At 47.3% G+C, this 24830-nt stretch overlaps 1 protein-coding gene across 1 annotated transcript in view; it reads right to left on the reverse strand.

The window, feature by feature from the left end:
• BCL9L (BCL9 like) overlaps positions 1-11523 on the reverse strand; it is a 38648-nt gene extending 27125 nt beyond the window's left edge. Inside the window, exons 1-2 of the mRNA XM_040425310.1 lie at positions 11102-11523; positions 55-350 (exon numbers count right to left, since the gene is read on the reverse strand). Of these exons, the coding sequence (XP_040281244.1) occupies positions 55-313 (259 nt within the window). The 5' untranslated portion in view covers positions 314-350; positions 11102-11523. The remainder of the gene's footprint in view (positions 1-54; positions 351-11101) is intronic.
• Positions 11524-24830: the final 13307 nt, after the last annotated feature.

Below are 24830 nucleotides of genomic sequence, written 5' to 3' on the forward strand. Positions count from 1 at the left end.
TAATTACAGTAAAAACACCCAGTAACAGGATTGTTTATATATATATAATCTTACCTTTTGGTTCTGGGTCCAGAGAGGGAGTTCCTGGCTCTTTCTGCTCTGCTACCTCTCCAGATGACTCCCTTTGCCCGTTCCCATGGTTTGGACCCTGGTTTTGTGCGGTTTTCAGACCCACACCACTTGGCGACATGTGATTGGGTTTGGGGCCAAGCAGCCCTGTCCCTTTGGGTCCTTGGCTCACATTTGCAGGCTGTGATTGTCCACCATTGCTAGATGCCTTCCCATGACTGGTCAGTTTGCTTTCAGGGTGCATTTGATTGCCAGAGAATTACACTGATGTTAAGAGGGATCTGGACAAAGAAAGCAGAAATCCATCATACTCCTATAGTAAAATGACAATAGTAGTAGTACGATTTAGTGCATGCGAGAGAAACAAATTCTACAAACCATTTTTAGTAGACACACAAAAGAATTGCATGCTAGACCAAAAAGTATATGAACAAACTTCCTCTGTAGTGCCACCTATTGCAGGAAGCTACCTTATGGTCTATGTCCAACCATCGAATAGGCCTAGCAAAATAATAATAATGCCCTTTATTTATTTTATCTTAAAGGGGTTTCCCTTAAATATTGATGGCCTATCCTCAGGATAGGCCATGAACATCTAATCAGTGAAGGTCCAACTCAAAATTTTTATTAAAGGCCAAGTGAAAAAATTATCTTTAGCCAAAAATGAGTAACATTACGTTCAGCCGCCTCCTGCGTGGGGCCGTGCATTATGGCACTGTCTTTGGTTATGTTCCCCAGATTCTGTACAATCTTTCAATAAAACCATTTTTGAAACTAAAAATGAGTAACATGCAATCATAAAAAAAAAATTGCCTCCGAAGGTGTACATAGCCTTTCAGTTTGATGCACAGAAGTACGCCCATAACCCAAAAAGGGGTGCAGATTAGATAAAGGAGAATCTGAAAGCTGAGCACAGCAATTTGTGCAAGTCCTGGCTGTTCTGAACGGTTAGCTTCCATTAGTTTGCATTTTCTGTCACTTGGCAGAATACTGTCAGACACATTCGATAGTCAACAGCAGGGAGATTGAGAAACAAGGATGCCGAAGAGAAAAATCATGCAAACAAACTGTTCCTGTTGTACATTATATAAGCTGTCACATACACTCGTCCGCCCACGGGTTTCCTAAACAAAACGGTTACCCACCTACACGGCTTTACGTAGATGACTATCTAGGCCGAAATAGGAATACAGAAGAACACAAAAATGACAAGAGGATCTCCATCCAAAATGGCCGTAAATTAGTAAGTCAGATGTCTGAGAACTAACTGTTTTGTTTTTTTACTTACAGGGTTATTAGTAATCGCTCTAGCAAAACTTTTCCCAAAAGTTACAAAGGAAAGAAAAATCCATCTTCTGACAAAACAGAAACATGTCTGGACAATTACGGATGGGACATGCCATAAATGTCCAATACAGCAGGGCCCTGCCGTGAATGAAGAGCGTACCGGACATGAGTGGAGCCCTGTCCATTCACTGCTGAAAACAGCTGAGAGAGCGCCATCCCCATATTTGTGAACAGAGAGGACCCTGCACATGTGACTTCAGCCCTCCATTCACCCTATGGGACTTCAAAAAATTGCCATGTCAGCGCTATTTCCATGAAAGTGAGTGGAGAAAGTCACGCAGGCTCCTCATGTTCTCCATTCATGGCGGTGCCCCATTCTTGCCATAGGAGCAGGTCCCAGAGGTGGAACCTGCACCTACTGGACATTTATCGGGTATCCTATGGATATGCCATAAATGTCCAGATGTTTGTCTGGGTGCTGAGACCCAACCAAAATGAGTTAAGACACGTCAAAGCACTCTGCCAGTTCAACTCCTTACAGCATATCTCAATTTCATCTGGGAGCCCAAATATGAAGCCAACAGAGTCAATAAGATCTGGTGCCATCTTGAATTTTGCAGCCTCTTCTTTACAGTTAATGGTGACACCAACCAGGGAAATTCCCAATTGGTCCCTGACCCCAGCCGGAAACAAAAAAAAAATCTTCTGACCTGTCACAGGTTTTTTTGCATATTTGCTTTAAAGCTGTTCTTCACAAAATGTTCTTGATTTGGTCACAGCTCACACGTGAATAAGACTGAGTTCTCACCACGATGTAGTCGTCCACTTGGTTTTCCGCCAGAGTTAGGGTTCGAATACGTGAAAACAGTGGAAAATTCAAGAAGACATGCATGTGATCCTGTAAGGTTTGCAAACCAGGATTGCTTGAGAAGGTTTATTTGTAGACGTTTGATAAACACATCCACGGAGGTGCCCCCGGGATGGGTACGTGTTATTATCCACAGCGTACGGTCATTGTCACATGATTGTTATCGATGCAGAGAATTCAGCTTGTAAGCTCCAGTGGTACTATAGTAATGACACCGCACAGCTCAAGTCACACTCGGTAACTATAAAATGTGTGTGCTACTCAGATGAAAGGACAACAATGCATCTATCAGAGGAAAATAATTAGGCACCAAAAATTCAAACCCAATTTAGGAGAGGAATGCTGCTATTACTAGTAACCTGTAACCTTTCCTGGATCCTTTTTAGAAAATATTTGAGGAACCTGGACAGGCTTCTCTTGCAGCATCATCCCAGCTCCGTCTCCGCCAAGCCCCAGGTACTGTATGCCAATATGCGATTTAATTTTGTACCCTGGCTTTGGAACTGGCATGGAATGGTAAAGAGTTGGTTGCAGCCTTTTGAGAGGGGCTCTCCAGTTAAATCAAGGATGAGTTAGAAGGCCTGGACATTCCAATCTCTTCCTTTTAATGCCCTGGTAGCTCTTGCTACCCAGATAAATTCCTGATTTCATGGACATGCCAAATAGAGAGAACAAGAGGGAAGAACCTTTCAACTGGCACCAAAATTTCAGCAACCTTGGTCATCTCCTTCTCCTCTACAGTCAGCATCTGAATGTAACGGGGGTAACTCTCCGCCATTGTCCCCCTACTCGCTGCTGCGGTCCTGGGCTCTGTGTTAGGGCTGGCATTGTCCTCCCCGGCCACCTCCGCCACTTTCGTTGTCCAGGCTCATTGAATGGCATGTAGCGACAGTGGTCAACTGCCGGCCTTCTCTGTTCATCGCCACGGTCCTGAACTCTGTTCCAGCGGGCACTGTTCTCCCGGTTTCCTTCCAGCCACAGGCGCGGCATGTCTCCTAACCGGTTTCCTGTGGCATGTATATTAAAGGGCCAGCACATGTGACCTGTGCTGACCTTCTGTCCAATACTAGCCTTTCTGCACCTATATTAAGTGGTCCAGCCCTCTTCCCAGTTGCCTGAGCATCAAAGGTCTTTGTGTCCTGCTATGGTTGCAGTCATATGTTTCTGTGTTCCTGAACTCCCGACCCGTACTAGTCTTCTGGATTCCGTTACCTGTCTGATCCTTAGCTGTTCCGTCTTGACTCTCCTGTTACCGAACCGGATAGCCTGACCTGTACCTTAGCCACATGCTCTGACCCATTGCTTGTACGACTACATCTCTGCCTCATCCTTCATTCCTGCACGGTCGCTCCTGATTACGACTCGGCCTGTTAACTACTTTTATACCTCTAGTGCCTTGCACTGATACCCCATGGTCCGCCTGCTTCATGTGGCAACCCACTCCAACAGTCCGCGACCTTGTGTTCTCCTCAGGAAAGTCTATTCCCACCATTTGGGATACTTTGAAAAACGAGGTGTTCACACCCGCTGATTCGTGACATTGAACCTGTGCAGGTGGATAGGGTAAGGCTGTTTGAGGAGGAAAACGGGTACAGACGTGCCAATAGACTTTGTACTGTGGAGGCAATGGTCATTTTGCCCATGCCTGTCCCAAGAAGCCAGAAAACTTAAAAACCTAGAGGTCAGTAAGAGAGGCAACCCTGGGCGAAGATAAGTCCTCTCCACTTCTGACCCTGTGTCCTTGATTCTGGTCCCACTGGTAAGTTTCCTGTGCCAGGCTTTGGTGAACAGGTATCCGATACCAGTAGGGCTGCAACGATTAATCGACTTTATTGATAATATTCGATAACGGGATTCGTTGTCAACGAATCCAGTTATCGAATAATCGCCAATTTCGTTGGTATGCGGGCGGTTTACTTTAAATCACTGCATCTTTATTTTACATTACAATGAAGCTCCAGTAACAGGCAGAGCGGACGGCGGCGTAACGTCACTTACTCGCGTGACGCGGCTGCTCCGCCTCCTTCATTAATTTAGTGGGCGGAGCAGGTGCGTCACGTGAGTGAGTGACGTTACGCCGCTGCCCGCTCTGCCTGTTACCTGAGCTTCATTGTAAGGTAATAAAAAGGCGCTGACACTGAGTAAAAGTTACTGCCGGAATAGTCTGCCGTGAGCAGCGGGGCCGGGGCTGTTATGGGGAGGGGGGATCTGTGGGTGGCACTGTTATGGGGAGGGGGATCTGTGCACTGTTATTGGGAAGGGGATCTGTGCACTGTTATTGGGAAGGGGATCTGTGCACTGTTATTGGGAAGGGGATCTGTGCACTGTTATTGGGAAGGGGATCTGTGCACTGTTATTGGGAAGGGGACCTGTGGATGACACATATAGCATAAGATGCTATATTAGTGTCATCCACAGATCCCCCCTTCCCCATAACAGTGCACAGATCCCCCCTTCCCCATAACAGTGCACAGATCCCCCTACCCATAACAGTGCACAGATCCCCCTACCCATAACAGTGCACAGATCCCCCTACCCATAACAGTGCACAGATCCCCCTACCCATAACAGTGCACAGATCCCCCTACCCATAACAGTGCACAGATCCCCCTACCCATAACAGTGCACAGATCCCCCTACCCATAACAGTGCACAGATCCCCCCTTCCCCATAACAGTGCACAGATCCCCCTACCCATAACAGTGCACAGATCCCCCTACCCATAACAGTGCACAGATCCCCCTACCCATAACAGTGCACAGATCCCCCTACCCATAACAGTGCACAGATCCCCCTACCCATAACAGTGCACAGATCCCCCCTACCCATAACAGTGCACAAATCCCCCCTACCCATAACAGTGCACAAATCCCCCCTACCCATAACAGTGCACAGATCCCCCCTACCCATAACAGTGCACAGATCCCCCCTACCCATAACAGTGCACAGATCCCCCTCTCCATAACAGTGCACAGATCCCCCTCTCCATAACAGTGCCACCCACAGATCCCCTCCATAACAGTGCCACCCACAGATCCCCCCATAACAGTGCCACCCACAGACCCCCCATAACAGTGCCACCCACAGATCCCCCCATAACAGTGCCACCCACAGATCCCCCCATAACAGTGCCACCCACAGATCCCCCCATAACAGTGCCACCCACAGATCCCCCCATACCAGTGCCACCCACAGATCCCCCCATACCAGTGCCACCCACAGATCCCCCCCCCCATACCAGTGCCACCCACAGATCCCCCCCCCCATACCAGTGCCACCCACAGATCCCCCCCATAACAGTGCCACCCACAGATCCCCCCCATAACAGTGCCACCCACAGATCCCCCCCATAACAGTGCCACCCACAGATCCCCCATAATAGTGCCATCCACAATTTGTTTTAATATGGCCATTGAACATAATTTTTGATATCTGTTGAGTTCTCTGTATGAGTCCGTACAATTCATCACCAAACTGCTAGAATTACAAGTTGGAGTTCTCCACTCAGAGAACATATCACTCATGGTGCTGCTGCTACAATTGTCTCTCTTTTGTTGGGCCTACCATGGCTCAGAAAACATAATCTTGTTCTGCATTGCAATTCCAGAGAGGTTCTTTGTTGGGGACTAGCCTAACAAGAGAAATGCTTTACCTCATTTCAGCCTACCTGTGGCCTACCACAAATTTCCAGATGTTTTTGACAAATAAAAAGAGGCAAGGACCTTACTGCCACACCGATCCTATTACTGTCCAATAGACCTGGTACCTGGATCCCCACCCTCTCATGGCTGAGTGTATCCCTCGTCTCCTGCTGAGACTAAAGCAATGTCAGAATACATTAAGAAAAATCTGGACAGTGGGTTCATTACACAATCATCTCTTCCATCTGGTGCCGAATTATTTTCTGTAAAAAAGAAAGACGGTTCTCTTCGTCAACGTATCGATTACAGTGGTCTCAAAAACATCACTACCAAGAACAAGTAGTTATTTGATCCCTTTTTACTAAACTAGACTTGCATGGGGCCTATAATTTAATCTGAATCCTCCAAGGTGATAATTGGAAACCGATACCCGAGATGGGCACTACGAATACCTGGTGATGCCCTTTGGACTAAGTAATGCCACAGCAGTATTTGAAGAATTCGTCCATTACATTTTCAGAGATCTTCTGTATGCTTGTGTTGTATACCTAGAAGTTTTTTTATTTTATTGATACTAAATAGAAAGTGATCAAAAAGTTATACACACTCCAAAATAGTATCAATAAAAAAAAATATTGATACTATTTTTCTCCAGACCCTGTAAACCACCGGAAACCTGTCCGTAAAAAAATAAAAAATAAAAAAAATATTCTAATCACCCTGTTTCCCTAAATTGAAAATAAAAAAATAGAGATCATTTGAACCTCTGCATCCCAAAACACCCATAAATCTAAACATATTTATCCCATGTGGTTAAGGGTGTAAGAGAAAAAAAAAACTAAATGGCCAATTCCAAGTTTTTTTTTGTCAGTACACCTCCCGAAAAAAACTAAATAGAAAGTGATCAAAAAGTTATACACACTCCAAAATAGTATCAATAAAAAAAAAATACAGATCGCCCCACAAAAAAAAGCTCTCACACAGTGCCGTAGAAGTAACGATTAACAAAGTTAAGGGAGTCAGAATATGATGATGCAAAAATAAAAAAAGTAGAGCAAAGTAAAGCAAAGTTTAAAGTAATGCAAAGTTTAAAATATTAAAACACAAGAAAAACTACACTGCTCAAAAAAATAAAGGGAACACAAAAATAACACATCCTAGATCTGAATTAATTAAATATTTTTCTGAAATACTTTGTTCTTTACATAGTTGAATGTGCTGACAACAAAATCACACAAAAATTAAAAAATGGAAATCAAATTTTTTAACCCATGGAGGTCTGGATTTGGAGTCACCCTCAAAATTAAAGTGGAAAAACACACTACAGGCTGATCCAACTTTGATGTAATGTCCTTAAAACAAGTCAAAATGAGGCTCAGTAGTGTGTGTGGCCTCCACGTGCCTGTATGACCTCCCTACAACGCCTATGCATGCTCCTGATGAGGTGGCGGACGGTCTCCTGAGGGATCTCCTCCCAGACCTGGACTAAAGCATCTGCCAACTCCTGGACAGTCTGTGGTGCAACGTGACATTGGTGGATATAGCGAGACATGATGTCCCAGATGTGCTCAATTGGATTCAGGTCTGGGGAACGGGCGGGCCAGTCCATAGCATCAATGCCTTCATCTTGCAGGAACTGCTGACACACTCCAGCCACATGAGGTCTAGCATTGTCTTGCATTAGGAGGAACCCAGGGCCAACCGCACCAGCATATGGTCTCACAAGGGGTCTGAGGATCTCATCTCGGTACCTAATGGCAGTCAGGCTACCTCTGGCGAGCACATGGAGGGCTGTGCAGCCCTCCAAAGAAATGCCACCCTACACCATTACTGACCCAATGCCAAACCGGTCATGCTGGAGGATGTTGCAGGCAGCAGAACGTTGTCCACGGTGTCTCAAGACTCTGTCACATCTGTCACATGTGCTCAGCGTGAACCTGCTTTCATCTGTGAAGAGCACAGGGTGCCAGTGGCGAATTTGCCAATCTTGGTGTTCTCTGGCAAATGCCAAACGTCCTGCACGGTGTTGGGCTGTAAGCACAACCCCCACCTGTGGACGTCGGGCCCTCATATCACCCTCATGGAGTCTGTTTCTGACCGTTTGAGCAGACACATGCACATTTGTGGCCTGCTGGAAGTCATTTTGCAGGGCTCTGGCAGTGCTCCTCCTGTTCCTCCTTGCACAAAGGCGGAGGTAGCGGTCCTGCTGCTGGGTTGTTGCCCTCCTACGGGCACCTCCACGTCTCCTGATGTACTGGCCTGTGTCCTGGTAGCGCCTCCATGCTCTGGACACTACGCTGACAGACACAGCAAACCTTCTTGCCACAGCTCGCATTGATGTGCCATCCTGGATAAGCTGCACTACCTGAGCCACTTGTGTGGGTTGTAGACTCCGTCTCATGCTACCACTAGAGTGAAAGCACCGCCAGCATTCAAAAGTGACCAAAACATCAGTCAGGAAGCATAGGAACTGAGAAGTGGTCTGTGGTTACCACCTGCAGAACCACTCCTTTATTGGGGGTGTCTTGCTAATTGCCTATAATTTCCACCTGTTGTCTATCCCATTTGCACAACAGCATGTGAAATTTATTGTCACTCAGTGTTGCTTCCTAAGTGGACAGTTTGATTTCACAGAAGTGTGATTGACTTGGAGTTACATTGTGTTGTTTAAGTGTTCCCTTTATTTTTTTGAGCAGTGTATATAAATGATCCAAAAAGTATCATTGAGGATAGGTCATCAATATTTTATTTGAAAACAGAATTTTTGGGCTCCCCCCCCCCGGACTTCAGTTTTATTTGTGGTATTCTAAGCGTTGTTTAATGTGTGTGCCCCGTGCCCGTATTGAGGACCGCAAACAGCATTGTCTATAATATATGGGAACCGTCCGTTTGCACTCCGTATCATAGATGCAGAGCCGCTGACTTGAATGGCTCCGCAATTCTCAAGATACGGAGCGGAAGCACGCAGTGGAAGGCCACGGAATCACTACGAAGCACTTCCGTGGGATTCCGGTCTGTGCCTCCGCAGCACAAAAAATAGAACACGTCCTATTTTTTGGCGGTGCAGAGCGTCTCTTGCCAATCACGGACCCATTCAAATCAATGGGTCCGGAAACGGAGTGCACATGGACGGTACCGGAGCATTGTGGACCGCTATTTGCGGTCCGCAGCACGGGCACGGGGCACACACTCTTGTATGCATGTGCTCTAAGAGGTGCAAATTCTTAAAAGGGAAGCTGTCACTTTGAAAAAAGTTTCTGATCGGGAAGCAGCATGTTATATAGAGCAGGAGGAGCTGAGCAGACGGATACGTAATTTTACGGGAAATGATTCAGTATCACTTGTAATTTATTAATTGAAATGCCTATTCTTTTTATACTTAGAGGCCCACCCCCTGGACTCTTATGATTGACAACCCACTGGACTCTTGAGCAGAAAAGGAATTTCAATCAATAAATTACAAGTTTTTCAAAATCTTTTCCACAGAACTACATATCACTCTGGTCACCTCCTCCATGGTAATTGTGTCCCAATGTTTTATGCCAACCAGGACCAGACTGGGACGATCACCTCATGTCACCAGTCCTGAAAGCGTGACGGTCGCTCAATGCAACAACAACACTTCCTTGTGGTGCACACATAACATCGCTGGTCAGATTTCATCAGAGGCATTATGGGTAGTGTCAGCAGTCCCAGTGATGATTCAGTGCTGGATACAATACCAGGCAGCAGTCAGTCTTAAAGGAGTTGTCCAAGACTATTTAACTGATGACCTATTCTCTGGATAAGTAATTAGTATCTGATCGCTGGGGGTCCGACACCTGGAAACAATCAGCTGTTTGAGAAGGCGCCGGTGCTCGCAGTAGCGCTGTGGCCTTCTCGCTGCTCACCAAGCACAGCGCCGTACATTGTATAGTGGCCGTGTTTGGTATCGCAGCTCAGCCCCATCACTTGAATGGGTCTGAGCTGGCCTAGCCCATGTGACTGATGAAAGTTTCGTCACTGGCCTAGCATAGGCTGAGAGAAGGCCGCCGCGATACTGTGAACATCACTGCCTTCTCAAACAGCTTATCGATGGTCGTCTCGAGTGTCGTCCCACTAATCCAGAGGGAGGTCATCAGTGTAGAAGTCCTGGAAAACCCTTTTAAAGGAGTTGTCTGGTTTCCACCTAAAACCTTAGGATCAAACTGCAACAAAGAACAGGTGAGTACTTCCTTGGCAAATCCCACACCGCCAGGTGCTATTTACCCGGCTATAGTGGTGACATCACACCAACAACACATGACCACTACTAGCCAATCACTGGCCTCAGCAGTCCACCAAAGAGGACAACGATTGACTGCAGCAGTCAAGTGTTGGCGACATCGCTGTTGCCGCCCATCCGGAAGAACCAGAGCGGTGGTGTGGGATCTGTCAGGTAAGTACTTGCCAGATCTTTATTACTGGCTGGTCCCCAGAGTTGTCTACTCCTGAAACCAGACAACCTCGTTAAGGGCCTACTACACTCCCGGGTTTCTGGGTCAATTATCGGGAACAGGCATTCATAGGATCCCGATAATTGCCCGGTGTAATTGCAACTCTCCATTTGTCAGCGGACTACATCTCGCAGAATAATTCTGGGCCTACACGGCGATCCTAGCCATGACACCCGTCACAGGCCCAAAGATCACTGCGTGGCACCGCCGCCATTGAAGAATTGCTCATGAGCTGCTGCGACCACAACCAAAGAGTCCCAAAAACCCAGTGGCTACACAGCGATCAATGATTATTGTCCAAACATCGCCCTGCGTCCATTCCTCGTCCAGTCTGAACATGTGGCAGTGTACGGCAGCCGCCAGATGTCAACGTGACGCTAAGGCCTCGTTCACACATGGTGCAGCACTTACAACCAGACTAATACTAGAGCAGAGCAGAGAAAAGACTAGGTGTGAACGGGAAACCCTACATTCCCAATAATATGCACCTGGCAAAGACGCCATATGGCGATGTGGCACTACTGCGCCCTTCGCCAACATATGGCATCACTCGGCAGTCCTATACCATAGGTATTTGTATCTATGACGTATCTGACAGCACTTTCCCCGTGGTCTCAATGCATGGCTTGCTGTGGTCATATGACTGCATGCATTTCAGGAGAGGTGGTGGCTGTCACAGATGGAGTGGCCTGTAGTGCACAGCTGCCACATGCCCGAGCAGATGGTGCCCGCATACACCTGGCTGCAGCGCTCGTCCTTACCTCACTGCTCTCCCCTGCGGCCTCCCATCTCCTCTCTGTCTCCGGCCTCCAGTAGGGCTTCCCGACCTCTCAGCATCCGCAGCTCGGGGGCTGAGGGGGAGAGGGAGCCGCAGCGGAGGCGAGCACGGTGCCCCCTCTCATCCTGCCCCCTCCTCCGACTTGCAGGGCACGGCGGGCATGTAACCAGTCTGCCCGGCACTTCCTCGCTTACGATCCGGGCATGTGCCGGGAAGAGAACGGAGGGGGACCCCGGGAAGGATGATCCCCCTCCCCACAGCGCAGGACCGAGAAGCCCGCTCCCGGGGGTCTACGAGCTCGGATGTGGGAAGACACTGGATCCGACAGCCGCTCAGCCTGCCCGCTGTCAAAATAAAAGCCTCTCCCCTCTAACTGCTTCCTGCTCTCCCCCTCCTCCTCCTCCTGTCTCCTGTGCTCAGTCCTCCCAGCCTGCCGCACACCTGGGACACAGCGAGGCTGGTGGGAAGGAAGGCGGAAGAATACGGGGACAGGAAGAGAGGCTGAGGGGAAGAGAGTGAGGAGGAGGACAGGAGACTACAGGGTAGGAAGAGAGTGAGGAGGACAGGAGACTACAGGATAGGAAGAGAGTGAGGAGGACAGGAGACTACAGGATAGGAAGAGAGTGAGGAGGACAGGAGACTACAGGGTAGGATGAGAGTGAGGAGGAGGACAGGAGACTACAGGGATAGGAAGAGAGTGAGGAGGAAGACAGGAGCCTACAGGGAAAGGAAGAGAGTGAGGAGGACAGGAGACTACAGGGAAAGGAAGAGAGTGAGGAGGACAGGAGACTACAGGGATAGGAAGAGAGTGAGGAGGACAGGAGACTACAGGGTAGGAAGAGAGTGAGGAGGACAGGAGACTACAGGGTAGGAAGAGAGTGAGGAGGACAGGAGACTACAGGGAGAGGAAGAGAGTGAGGAGGAAGACAAGAGACTACAGGGAGAGGAAGAGAGTGAGGAGGACAGGAGACTACAGGGTAGGAAGAGAGTGAGGAGGACAGGAGACTACAGGGAGAGGAAGAGAGTGAGGAGGAGGACAGGAGACTACAGGGATAGGAAGAGAGTGAAGAGGGAGACAGGAGACTACAGGGTAGGAAGAGAGTGAGGAGAGAGACAGGAGACTACAGGGTAGGAAGAGAGTGAGGAGGACAGGAGACTACAGGGTAGGAAGAGAGTGAGGAGGACAGGAGACTACAGGGATAGGAAGAGAATGACGAGGACAGGAGACTACAGGGATAGGAAGAGAGTGAGGAGGACAGGAGACTACAGGGTAGGAAGAGTGTGAGGAGGGAGACAGGACACTACAGGGTAGGAAGAGAGTGAGGAGGGAGACAGGAGACTACAGGGATAGGAAGAGAGTGAGGAGGAGGACAAGAGACTACAGGGATAGGAAGAGAGTGAAGAGGACAGGAGACTACAGGGAAAGGAAGAGAGTGAGGAGGACAGGAGACTAAAGGGATAGGAAGAGAGTGAGGAGGAGGACAGGAGACTACAGGGTAGGAAGAGAGTGAGGAGGGCAGGAGACTACAGGATAGGAAGAAAGTGAGGAGGACAGGAGACTACAGGGATAGGAAGAGAGTGAGGAGGACAGGAGACTACAGGGATAGGAAGAGAGTGAGGAGGACAGGAGACTACAGGGAAAGGAAGAGAGTGAGGAGGACAGGAGACTACAGGGAAAGGAAGAGAGTAAGGAGGACAGGAGACTACAGGAATAGGAAGAGAGTGAGGAGGGAGACAGGAGACTACAAGGAAAGGAAGAAGTGAGGAGGACAGGAGACTACAGGGTAGGAAGAGAGTGAAGAGGACAGGAGACTACAGGGATAGGAAGAGAGTGAGGAGGACAGGAGACTACAGGGAGAGGAAGAGAGTGAGGAGGAAGACAAGAGACTACAGGGAGAGGAAGAGAGTGAGGAGGACAGGAGACTACAGGGTAGGAAGAGAGTGAGGAGGACAGGAGACTACAGGGAGAGGAAGAGAGTGAGGAGGAGGACAGGAGACTACAGGGATAGGAAGAGAGTGAAGAGGGAGACAGGAGACTACAGGGATAGGAAGAGAGTGAGGAGGGAGACAGGAGACTACAGGGATATGAAGAGTGTCACGGCGGACGTGCACAGTATAACAGATAACACACCAACCAGGCTCTGGACGAGAGACAGGGGAAGGGTCACCTCCTAGTTTATCCCTGACCTCTTTCCCTGCACTGCTCAGCCCACAGACAAACCTTGAAGGTAGATTTGCTGTGTCCTCCAGCCTGTACTGACAGAACCCTGAACTCCCTGAGATAGTGAAGTGGGGAGAAAAGAGCAGCCTGCTCGCACAGAACCTGGATGGGAAAGATGACATAAACAACCAAACAAGAAATGACACTTATCTGCTGAGAGCAGGAACTGGCAGCCAACCTTCCCTCCAAACTTCCCAGACCAAAATGAACAGTATAATCCGCTCAGAGCACTTAGCTGGAGACCATTTAAACTAATGACTCCACCCAGTGCACCTGATGCGAGGCGGATCCAGCACGTCAGGACTCTACAGGGTAGGAAGAGAGTGAGGAGGAGGACAGGAGACTACAGGGATAGGAAGAGAGTGAGGAGGAGGACAGGAGCCTACAGGGAAAGGAAGAGAGTGAGGAGGAGGACAGGAGACTACAGGATAGGAAGAGAGTGAGGAGAACAGGAGACTACAGGATAGGAAGAGAGTGAGGAGGGAGACAGGAGACTACAGGGATAGGAAGAGAGTGAGGAGGAGGACAGGAGACTACAGGGATAGGAAGAGAGTGAGGAGGGAGACAGGAGACTACAGGGATAGGAAGAGAGTGAGGAGGGAGACAGGCGACTACAGAGATAGGAAGAGAGTGAGGAGGAAGACAGGACACTACAAGGATAGGAAGAGAGGCTGGGGAGGGAAGAGAGTGAGGAGGACTACTGGAGACTACAGATATAGGAAGAGAGTGAGGAGGGAGACAGGAGACTACAGGGTAGGAAGAGAGGCTGAGGGGAAGAGAGTGAGGAGGACAGACGACTACAGAGATAGGAACAGAGTGAGGATGAAGACAGGAGACTACAGGGATAGAAAGAGAAGCTAAGGGGAAGAGAGTGAGAAGTAAGACAGGAGACTACACGAGGGTAAGAGAGTCTGGAGGGAGGAGAGTCAGGAGAAAGGAGACTACAGGATAGGAAGAGAGTTAGGAGGATGACAGGAGACGACATGGATAGGAAGAGAGTGAGGAGGAAGATGGGAGACTACAGAGATAGAAAGAGTGGGGAGGGAGACAGGAGACTACAGAGATGGGAAGAGAGTGAGGAGGAAGACAGGAGACTACAGAGATAGGAACAGAGTGAGGAGGAAGACAGGACACTACAAGGATAGGAAGAGAGGCTGGGGGGGGGGGAGAGAGTGAGGAGGACCACAGGAGGATACATAGATAGGAAGACAGTGAGGTGGAAGACAGGAGACAACAGAGATAGGAAGAGAGTGAGGAGGAAGACAGGAGACTATAGGGATAGATAGAAAGAGAGTGAGGAGTACAGGAGACTACTGGGATAGGAAAAGAGTGAGGAGGGAGACAGGAGCCTACAGGGAAAGGAAGAGAGTGAGGAGGGAGACAGGAGCCTACAGGGAAAGGAAGAGAGTAAGGGATAGGACAGGACACTACAGGGTAGGAAGAGAGTGAGGAGGAGGACAGGAGACTACAAGGATAAGGAGAGATTGAGGAGGACAGGAGATTACAGAGATAGGAAGAGAGTGAGGAAGAGGATAGGAGACTACAGGGATAGGAAGAGAGTGAGGAGGAGGACAGGAGACTACAGGGATAGGAAGAGAGTGAGGAAGAGGATAGGAGACTACAGGGATAGGAAGAGAGTGAGGAGGAGGACAGGAGACTACAGGGATAGGAAGAGAGTGAGGAGGAGGACAGGAGACTACAGGATAGGAAGAGAGTAAGGAGGAAGACAGGAGACTACAGAGATAGGAAGAGAGTGAGGAGGAGGACAGGAGACTACAGGATAGGAAGAGAGGAAGACAGGAGACTACAGAGATAGAAAGCGAGTGAGGAGGAAGACAGGAGACTACAGGGATAGGAAGAGAGTAAGGAGGAGGACAGGAGACTACAGGGATAGGAAGTGACTGAGGATGAAGACAGGAGACTACAGGGATAGGAAGAGAAGCTAACGGGAAGAGAGTGAGAAGTAAGACAGGAGACTACACGAGGGTAAGAGAATGAGGAGAAAGACAGGAGACTACAGGGAAAGGAAGAGAGTGAGGAGGAGGACAGGAGACTACAGGGATAGGAAGTGAGTGAGAAGGCAGGAGACTACAGGGATAGAAAGAGAGTCTGGGGGAGGAGAGTCAGGAGAAAGGAGACTACAGGATAGGAAGAGAGTGAGGAGGAAGACGGGAGACTACAGAGATAGAAAGAGTGAGGAGGGAGACAGGAGACTACAGGGATAGGAAGAGAGTGAGGAGGTAGACAGGATACTACAGGGATGGGAAGATAGTGAAGAGGACCACAGGAGGCTACAGAGATAGGAAGAGAGTGAGGTGGAAGACAGGAGACTACAGAGATAGGAAGAGAGTGAGGAGGAAGACAGGAGACTATAGGGATAGATAGGAAGAGAGTGAGGAGGACAGGAGACTACTGGGATAGGAAGAGAGTTAGTAGGAGGACAGCAGACTACAGGGATAAGGAGAGAGTGAGGAGGACAGGAGGCTACAGGGATAGGAAGGGAGTGAGGAGGAAGACAGGAGATTACAGAGATAGGAAGACAGGAGACTACAGGATAGGAAGAGAGTGAGGAGGAAGACGGGAGACTACAGAGACAGAAAGAGTGAGGAGGGAGACAGGAGACTACAGGGTAGGAAGAGATGCTGAGGCGAAAAGAGTGAGGAGGACAGACGACTACAAAGATAGGAACAGAGTGAGGAGGAAGACAGGACACTACAGGGATAGGAAGAGAGGCTGGGGGGGGGGGGAAGAGAGTGAGGAGGACCACAGGAGACTACAGAGATAGGAAGAGAGTGAGGAGGTAGACAGGAGACTATACAGTCGGGGCCAAAAGTTTTGAGAATTACATAAATATTGGAAAAGTTGCTGCTTAAGTTTTTATAATAGCAATTTGCATATACTCCAGAATGTTATGAAGAGTGATCAGATGAATTGCATAGTCCTTCTTTGCCATGAAAATTAACTTAATCCCAAAAAAATCTTTCCACTGCATTTCATTGCTGTCATTAAAGGACCTGCTGAGATCATTTCAGTAATCGTCTTGTTAACTCAGGTGAGAATGTTGACGAGCACAAGCCTGGAGATCATTATGTCAGGCTGATTGGGTTAAAATGGCAGACTTGACATGTTAAAAGGAGGGTGATGTTTGAAATCATTGTTCTTCCATTGTTAACCATGTTGACCTTCAAAGAAACGCGTGCAGCCATCATTGCGTTGCATAAAAATGGCTTCACAGGCAAGGATATTGTGGCTACTAAGATTGCACCTCAATCAACAATTTATAGGATCATCAAGAACTTCAAGGAAAGAGGTTCAATTCTTGTTAAGAAGGCTTCAGGGTGTCCAAGAAAGTCCAGCAAGCACCAGGATCGTCTCCTAAAGAGGATTCAGCTGCGGGATCGGAGTGCCACCAGTGCAGAGCTTGCTCAGGAATGGCAGCAGGCAGGTGTGAGCGCATCTGCACACACAGTGAGGCGAAGACTTTTGGAAGATGGCCTGGTGTCAAGAAGGGCAGCAAAGAAGCCACTTCTCTCCAAAAAAAAACATCAGGGACAGATTGATCTTCTGCAGAAAGTATGGTGAATGGACTGCTGAGGACTGGGGCAAAGTCATATTCTCCGATGAAGCCTCTTTCCGATTGTTTGGGGCATCTGGAAAAGGGCTTGTCCGGAGAAGAAAAGGTGAGCGCTACCATCAGTCCTGTGTCATGCCAACAGTAAAGCATCCTGAGACCATTCATGTGTGGGGTTGCTTCTCATCCAAGGGAGTGGGCTCACTCACAATTTTGCCCAAAACATAGCCATGAATAAAGAATGGTACCAAAACACCCTCCAACAGCAACTTCTTCCAACAATCCAACAACAGTTTGGTGAAGAACAATGCATTTTCCAGCACGATGGAGCACCGTGCCATAAGGCAAAAGTGATAACTAAGTGGCTCGGGGACCAAAACGTTGACATTTTGGGTCCATGGCCTGGAAATTCCCCAGATCTTAATCCCATTGAGAACTTGTGGTCAATCCTCAAGAGGCGGGTGGACAAACAAAAACTCACTAATTCTGACAAACTCCAAGAAGTGATTATGAAAGAATGGGTTGCTATCAGTCAGGAATTGGCCCAGAAGTTGATTGAGAGCATGCCCAGTCGAATTGCAGAGGTCCTGAAAAAGAAGGGTCAACACTGCAAATACTGACTCTTTGCATAAATGTCATGTAATTGTCGATAAAAGCCTTTGAAACGTATGAAGTGCGTGTAATTATATTTCACTACATCACAGAAACAACTGAAACAAAGATCTAAAAGCAGTTTAGCAGAAACCTTTGTGAAAACTAATATTTGTGTCATTCTCAAAACTTTTGGCCACGACTGTAGTGATAAAAAGAGAGTGAGGAGGACAGGAGACTACTGGGATAGGAAGAGAGTGAGGAGGAGGACAGGAGACTACAGGGATAAAAAAAGAGTGAGGAGGACAGGAGATTACAGGAAGAGAGTGAGGAGGAAGAAAGGAGACTACAGGGATATGAAGAGAGTGAGGAGGAGGACGGGAGACTACAGGGATAGGAAGTGAGTCTGGGGGAAGGAGAGTGAGGAGAAAGGAGACTACAGGATAGGAAGAGAGTGAGGAGGAAGACAGGAGACTACAGGGATAGGAAGAGAGGCTGAGGGGAAGAGAGTGAGAATGAAGACAGGAAACTACATGAGGGTAAGAGAATGAGGAGAAAGACAGAAGACTACAGGGATAGGAAGTGTGTTTGAGGGGAGGAGAGTGAGGAGGAATAAAGGAGACTACATGGATAGGAAGAGAGTGAGGAGGAAGACAGGTGTCTCATGGTCCCTCAGGTGACTGATGTCAGGAGATCAAGGAGACTGGCTGAGCGGGGAGGAATCTAACAGCCTCCTTGATTTCTATTGATTCAGTGTTGATAGGGTTAATGACCACTTCCCTTTTCTCAGCTGTTGCTCAGTGGTAATCACTTCTCCCCTTTATAGTCTGACCCCACTCTTCTAACTATGCGGTTGATAGCTTCATTTGGGTTTGGTTGAGCTGGTGTGAGGTCGTCTTTGGTGTTCCCGCTCGTCCGTCTCTACAGAAGTTAAGTGTCGCGTTTGTTATATTCCCTGTTGTTTGTATCTGGGTCTGAGACAGAGACTTTCATTCGTCCATCTGGGGAGGAATAGGTTGTCTCTAGTCCTAACCTTATTTCAGGGCCTTATAGGGAAATAAGGGCCTAGGTATCCTGCATATGAATATTCCTACCTTCAGGGTCTATTCATGTTGATAGGTAGTCAGGGCCCGGATTAGGGTTGTCTAGGAGGAGACCTGTTTCTTCCCTAGTTTCCAAGCCCAGTTACTGTTCCCCTTCCCTCCTGTGTTCAGTGTGGAGTTTCCCCCCCCACATTGATCGTGACATTATCTACCGTCATAAAAACCACCATTTCGTTCAGGTCAGTGCAGCTACGGATCCTATGTCTGCACTGGTCGAACAGCTGCAGGGACTGTCATTGGAGGTAGCTGACCTCCGTGCGACAGTCTTACGGATTTAGAGACCACAGGCGGCTGGTTCCGAAGGTGGGTACCAGGCCTGCCCTGAACCTAAGGTTGCCCTCCCGGACAGATTTTCTAGGGGTAGTGACAATTTCATTCGGTTCAAGGAATCGTGTAAGTTGTACTTTAAGCTGTGTCCATACTCTTCTGGGGATGAGCGTCAACGTGTGGGTATGATAATTTCTTTGCTTAAGGATGTTGCACAGTCTTGGGCTTTTTCTCTGCCGACCGGATCACCGTCCCTCCAGTCGGTAGATTAATTTTTTAGAGCCTTGGGTCTTATTTATGATGACCCAGATCGGATCTCTCAGGCTTAGACCAAGTTATGTGGTTTATGGCAGGGAGAGCGCTCCACAGAAATCTATTGCTCTGAATTTAGGAGATGGGCTACGGATACGGAGTGGAATGATCCTGCTCCCCGTAGCCAGTTCTGTCAGGGTCTGTCTGAGAGGCTGCAGGATGCGTTGGCCTTTCATGAAAAACCTGAGTCATTGGAAGCAGCTATGTCCCTTGCTTTATGTCTGGATAGACGCCTGAGGGGGAGATCTAAAGTCCTCACCCTCAGGACGTACTGTCAAATAAGTGTCTGCTTCCTTTGACACTTATGGTAAAAAGACACCTGTGGTTACGCCTTGTGAGGAGCCTATGCAGTTGGGGGGAGCTACTCCTGGGACTGCTGTTTAGAGCTCTGGTCATATAAAGGGAGTCTGTTTTTGTTATGGAAAAAAGGGACATTTCGTAAATATTTGTCTGTACATTCAGCGTCAAGGTGTAAACAAAAAAAAACGCTTAATCCCCAAATTACTATTGGGGAGCAAGAAAACGTACTTTTGTCATTTACTGGTAGTACCCAATTTTGCCTGTCTGCCGAGGTGGCGCTAGAGTCCAAAACTGTGGAAATCGAGGTATTTATCGACAGTGGGGCTGGGGTTAACCTGATTGATGGACAGTTTGTTCGTATTCATGGGTTGACTACTAGTGCACTAGAGAAAAGCATTTCTGTCTGTGCAATTGATTCTGCACCTCTTTCCCAAAAATGCCTGTCGCAGGTGGTAAATGACATTCATTTAAGAGTGGGTGATTTCCATCAGGAATCTATCTCATGTTATGTGTTGGAGGGTCTGCCTGCTCCGATGGTTTTGGGCATACCATGGTTAAGCAAACATAACCCTACCATCGACTGGCAAGCGAGACAGATTCTCGATTAGAGTGATTCTTGTATAGACAATTGTCTTAATGCGTCTTTTTCTGTGGTCACAACTAAAACTGTACCCTCGTTCAATTCCGAATTATCTGATGTGTTTTCTGAGAGTGGTAACCAGGAGTTACCTCGGCATTGGGAGTATGATTGTCTCGTCAATCCTATTCCTGGAGCTAAACTGCCCAAATCTTGGTTGTATAATCTTTCGGAGCCCAACAGAAAGGCTATGCGAGAGTATATCACCGAGAGCTTGGTGAAGGGTCATATCAGACCATCCAAATCCCTAGTGGCTGCTGGATTTTTCTTTGTAAAAAAAAAAAAGATGGTACCCTTAGACTACAGGGAGTGCAGAATTATTAGGCAAGTTGTATTTTTGAGGATTAATTTTATTATTGAACAACAACCATGTTCTCAATGAACCCAAAAAAACTCATTAATATCAAAGCTGAATATTTTTGGAAGTAGTTTTTAGTTTGTTTTTAGTTTTAGCTATTTTAGGGGGATATCTGTGTGTGCAGGTGACTATTACTGTGCATAATTATTAGGCAACTTAACTAAAAACAAATATATACCCATTTCAATTATTTATTTTTACCAGTGAAACCAATATAACATCTCAACATTCACAAATATACATTTCTGACATTCAAAAACAAAACAAAAACAAATCAGTGACCAATATAGCCACCTTTCTTTGCAAGGACACTCAAAAGCCTGCCATCCATGGATTCTGTCAGTGTTTTGATCTGTTCACCATCAACATTGCGTGCAGCAGCAACCACAGCCTCCCAGACACTGTTCAGAGAGGTGTACTGTTTTCCCTCCTTGTAAATCTCACATTTGATGATGGACCACAGGTTCTCAATGGGGTTCAAATCAGGTGAACAAGGAGGCCATGTCATTAGATTTTCTTCTTTTATACCCTTTCTTGCCAGCCACGCTGTGGAGTACTTGGACGCGTGTGATGGAGCATTGTCCTGCATGAAAATCATGTTTTTCTTGAAGGATGCAGACTTCTTCCTGTACCACTGCTTGAAGAAGGTGTCTTCCAGAAACTGGCAGTAGGACTGGGAGTTGAGCTTGACTCCATCCTCAACCCGAAAAGGCCCCACAAGCTCATCTTTGATGATACCAGCCCAAACCAGTACTCCACCTCCACCTTGCTGGCGTCTGAGTCGGACTGGAGCTCTCTGCCCTTTACCAATCCAGCCACAGGCCCATCCATCTGGCCCATCAAGACTCACTCTTATTTCATCAGTCCATAAAACCTTAGAAAAATCAGTCTTGAGATATTTCTTGGCCCAGTCTTGACGTTTCAGCTTGTGTGTCTTGTTCAGTGGTGGTCGTCTTTCAGCCTTTCTTACCTTGGCCATGTCTCTGAGTATTGCACACCTTGTGCTTTTGGGCACTCCAGTGATGTTGCAGCTCTGAAATATGGCCAAACTGGTGGCAAGTGGCATCTTGGCAGCTGCACGCTTGACTTTTCTCAGTTCATGGGCAGTTATTTTGCGCCTTGGTTTTTCCACACGCTTCTTGCGACCCTGTTGACTATTTTGAATGAAACGCTTGATTGTTCGATGATCACGCTTCAGAAGCTTTTCAATTTTAAGAGTGCTGCATCCCTCTGCAAGATATCTCACTATTTTTGACTTTTCTGAGCCTGTCAAGTCCTTCTTTTGACTCATTTTGCCAAAGGAAATGAAGTTGCCTAATAATTATGCACACCTGATATAGGGTGTTGATGTCATTAGACCACACCCCTTCTCATTACAGAGATGCACATCACCTAATATGCTTAATTGGTAGTAGGCTTTCGAGCCTATACAGCTTGGAGTAAGACAACATGCATAAAGAGGATGATGTGGTCAAAATACTCATTTGCCTAATAATTCTGCACTCAGTGTATATCTGGACTTCCGTGATGAGCACAACCATATTTCCGTCCGTCATCCTTAGCCCCTTCCCTTGATTCCGGATTTGTTTGATTAAATTGTCGGTGCCAAGGTGTTCTCTAAATTGGATCTGAGGGGGGCATATAATTTGGTAAGGATCAAAGAGGGGGACAAATGGAAGATGGCCTTTAATACCCCTGGGGGTCATTTTGAGAATCTGGTCATGCCTTTTGGGCTAACCAATGCTCTAGCAGTTTTTTCAACACTTTATCAATTACATCTTTCATCATCTGGTGGGGAGATTTGTTGTTGTATATCTGGATGATATACAAATTTATTCTCCAGACATTGAGACTCATCAGGATCATGTGAGACAGGTGTTACAGATCCTAAGAGAGAATAAATTGTATGCGAAGATGGAAAAATGTGTTCTTGCTGTTCAGGAAGTGCAATTCCTGGGTTACCTGCTCTAGTCCTCAGGTTTTCGTATGGATCCCGAGAAAGTCTGTGCGGTGTTGGACTGGGATTAACCCGAAAATCTAAAAGCGCTTATGCGGTTTTTGGGATTCACCAACTACTACCATAAATTCATCTTGAACTATTCAACTGTGGTTAAACCTTTAACAGACATGACTAGGAAGGGGGTCGATTTCTCTGTTTGGTCTGACGCTGCATTACAAGCCTTTTCTGCTATGAAGGAATGTTTTTCTTCAGCCCCTATTCTGGTGCAACCGGACGTGTCTCTCATTGTAGAGGTTGATGCATCCGAGGTAGGGGTGGGAGCAGATTTGTCGCAAGGTCCTTCACCTAGTAAATGGCGCCCATGTGCTTTTTTCTCTAAAAGACTCTCGACTGCTGAAAGAAATTATGACATGGGTAATAGGGAATTGCTGGCCATTAAGTTGGCTTTTGAAGAATGGCCTCATTGGTTGGAAGGAGCATTTCATCCTATTACGGTAATTACTGATCACAAAAATCTGTCTTACCTTGAGTCGGCTAAACGACTGAATCCAAGGCAGGCCAGATGGTTGCTGTTTTTCACCAGATTTAACTTCATTGTCACCTAAGAGCAGTGAGTAAGAGCAGTGAGACTATGGAACTGAGACTATGGAACTCTCTGCCTGAGAAGCTGGTGATGGTGAGTACAATAAAGGAATTCAAGAGGGGCCTGGATGTATTTCTGGAGTGTAATAATATTACAGGCTATGGCTACTAGAGAGGGGTCGTTGATCCAGGGAGATATTCTGATTGCCTGATTGGAGTCGGGAAGGAATTTTTTATTCCCCTAAAGTGAGGAAAATTGGCTTCTACCTCACAGAGTTTTTTTGCCTTCCTCTGGATCTGGATCAACTTGCAGGATAACGGGCCGAACTGGATGGACAAATGTCTTTTTTCGGCCTTATGTACTATGTTACTATGTTACCTACCACCCTGGGGTGAAGAACATCAAGGTGGATACTTTGTCGCGCAGCTTTCCTGGGGGGGTGAATCTAAAGATCCTAATCCTATTTTGTCTGAAGGGGTAGTCCTATCTGCCCTCTATCCTGATCTTGAGGCTAAGGTGTTGGAGGCCCAAGAGGATGCACCGGACACTTGTCCTCCAGGGAAATTGTTTGTTCCTTCAGGCTTACGTCATAAGGTATTTAAAGAATATCACTGTGCTGTCTTGGCTGGACACCCTGGGAGTAGATCCACTGTCGATTTCATATCGCGCAGATTTTGGTGGCCGGGCCTGCATATGTGTGTTGAGGACTATGTGTCAGCCTGTTGTACCTGTGCTCGTGCTAAGGTGACACATACTCGGCCTTCTGGATCTCTTCTTCCGTTACCCATCCCGTCCAGACCTTGGACGCATTTGTCCATGGACTTTATCATGGATTTACCGAATTCTTTGGGAAAAAACGTGATCCTGGTGGTAGTTGATCGGTTTAGCAAAATGGCGTACTTTATAGCATTGCCTGCTCTACCTAATGCCAAAACTCTTGCACAGGTGTTTGTTGATAACATTGTGAAACTACATGGCATTCCCTCTGATGTGGTGTCTGATCGGGGGACTCAGTTTGTTTCCAGATTCTGGAAAGCGTTCTGTACTCAACTGGGGGTACAATTGTCCTTTTATTCGGCTTTTCATCCTCTGTCGAACGGACAGACAGAGCGCACCAATCAGAATCTGGAGACTTACTTGAGATGTTTTGTTTCGGAGAACCAGGAGGAGTGGTCTTCATTCTTGTTAGCTGAGTTTGCCATTAATAACCATAGACAGGAGCCCTCTGATAAGTCGCCGTTTTTTGGGGCATATGGATTCCATCTGCAGTTTGGCACATTTTCTGGTTCCCAAACTTCCGGTATTCCTGAGGAGGAACGATTTTCCTCTTCTTTGTCTTCGATTTGGTGGAAAATTCAAAATAACCTGAAAAAGATGGGCAACAGGTATAAACGTGTGGCTGACAGGAGACGTATGAATGGTCCGGACCTGAGAGTGGGTGATTCCGTGTGGCTGTCCACAAGAAGCATTAAGCTTAAGGTACCTTCGTGGAAGTTGGGCCCAAGATTTATTGGTCCATATAAGATCACTGCCATTGTTAACCCTGTAGCCTGTATCTTGAACTTCCTAAGGCTTTGAAAATTCATAACATATTTCATAAGTCGTTGTTGAAGAAATGTGTCGAACCTGTTGAGCCGTCCTCCTTGCCTCCTGCTCCTGTCATGGTGGACAGTAATTTAGAATTTCAAATCAGCAGGATTGTGGACTCCCGAGATCTCCGTAGATCCCTCCAGTATCTTGTCCACTGGAAGGGTTACGGACCAGAGGAGAGGATGTGGGTTCCTGTGGCCGATATTAATGCGAATCGTC

Source organism: Bufo bufo, chromosome 1 (genome assembly GCF_905171765.1).
Source record: "Bufo bufo chromosome 1, aBufBuf1.1, whole genome shotgun sequence".
NCBI classification, from domain to species: domain Eukaryota; kingdom Metazoa; phylum Chordata; class Amphibia; order Anura; family Bufonidae; genus Bufo; species Bufo bufo.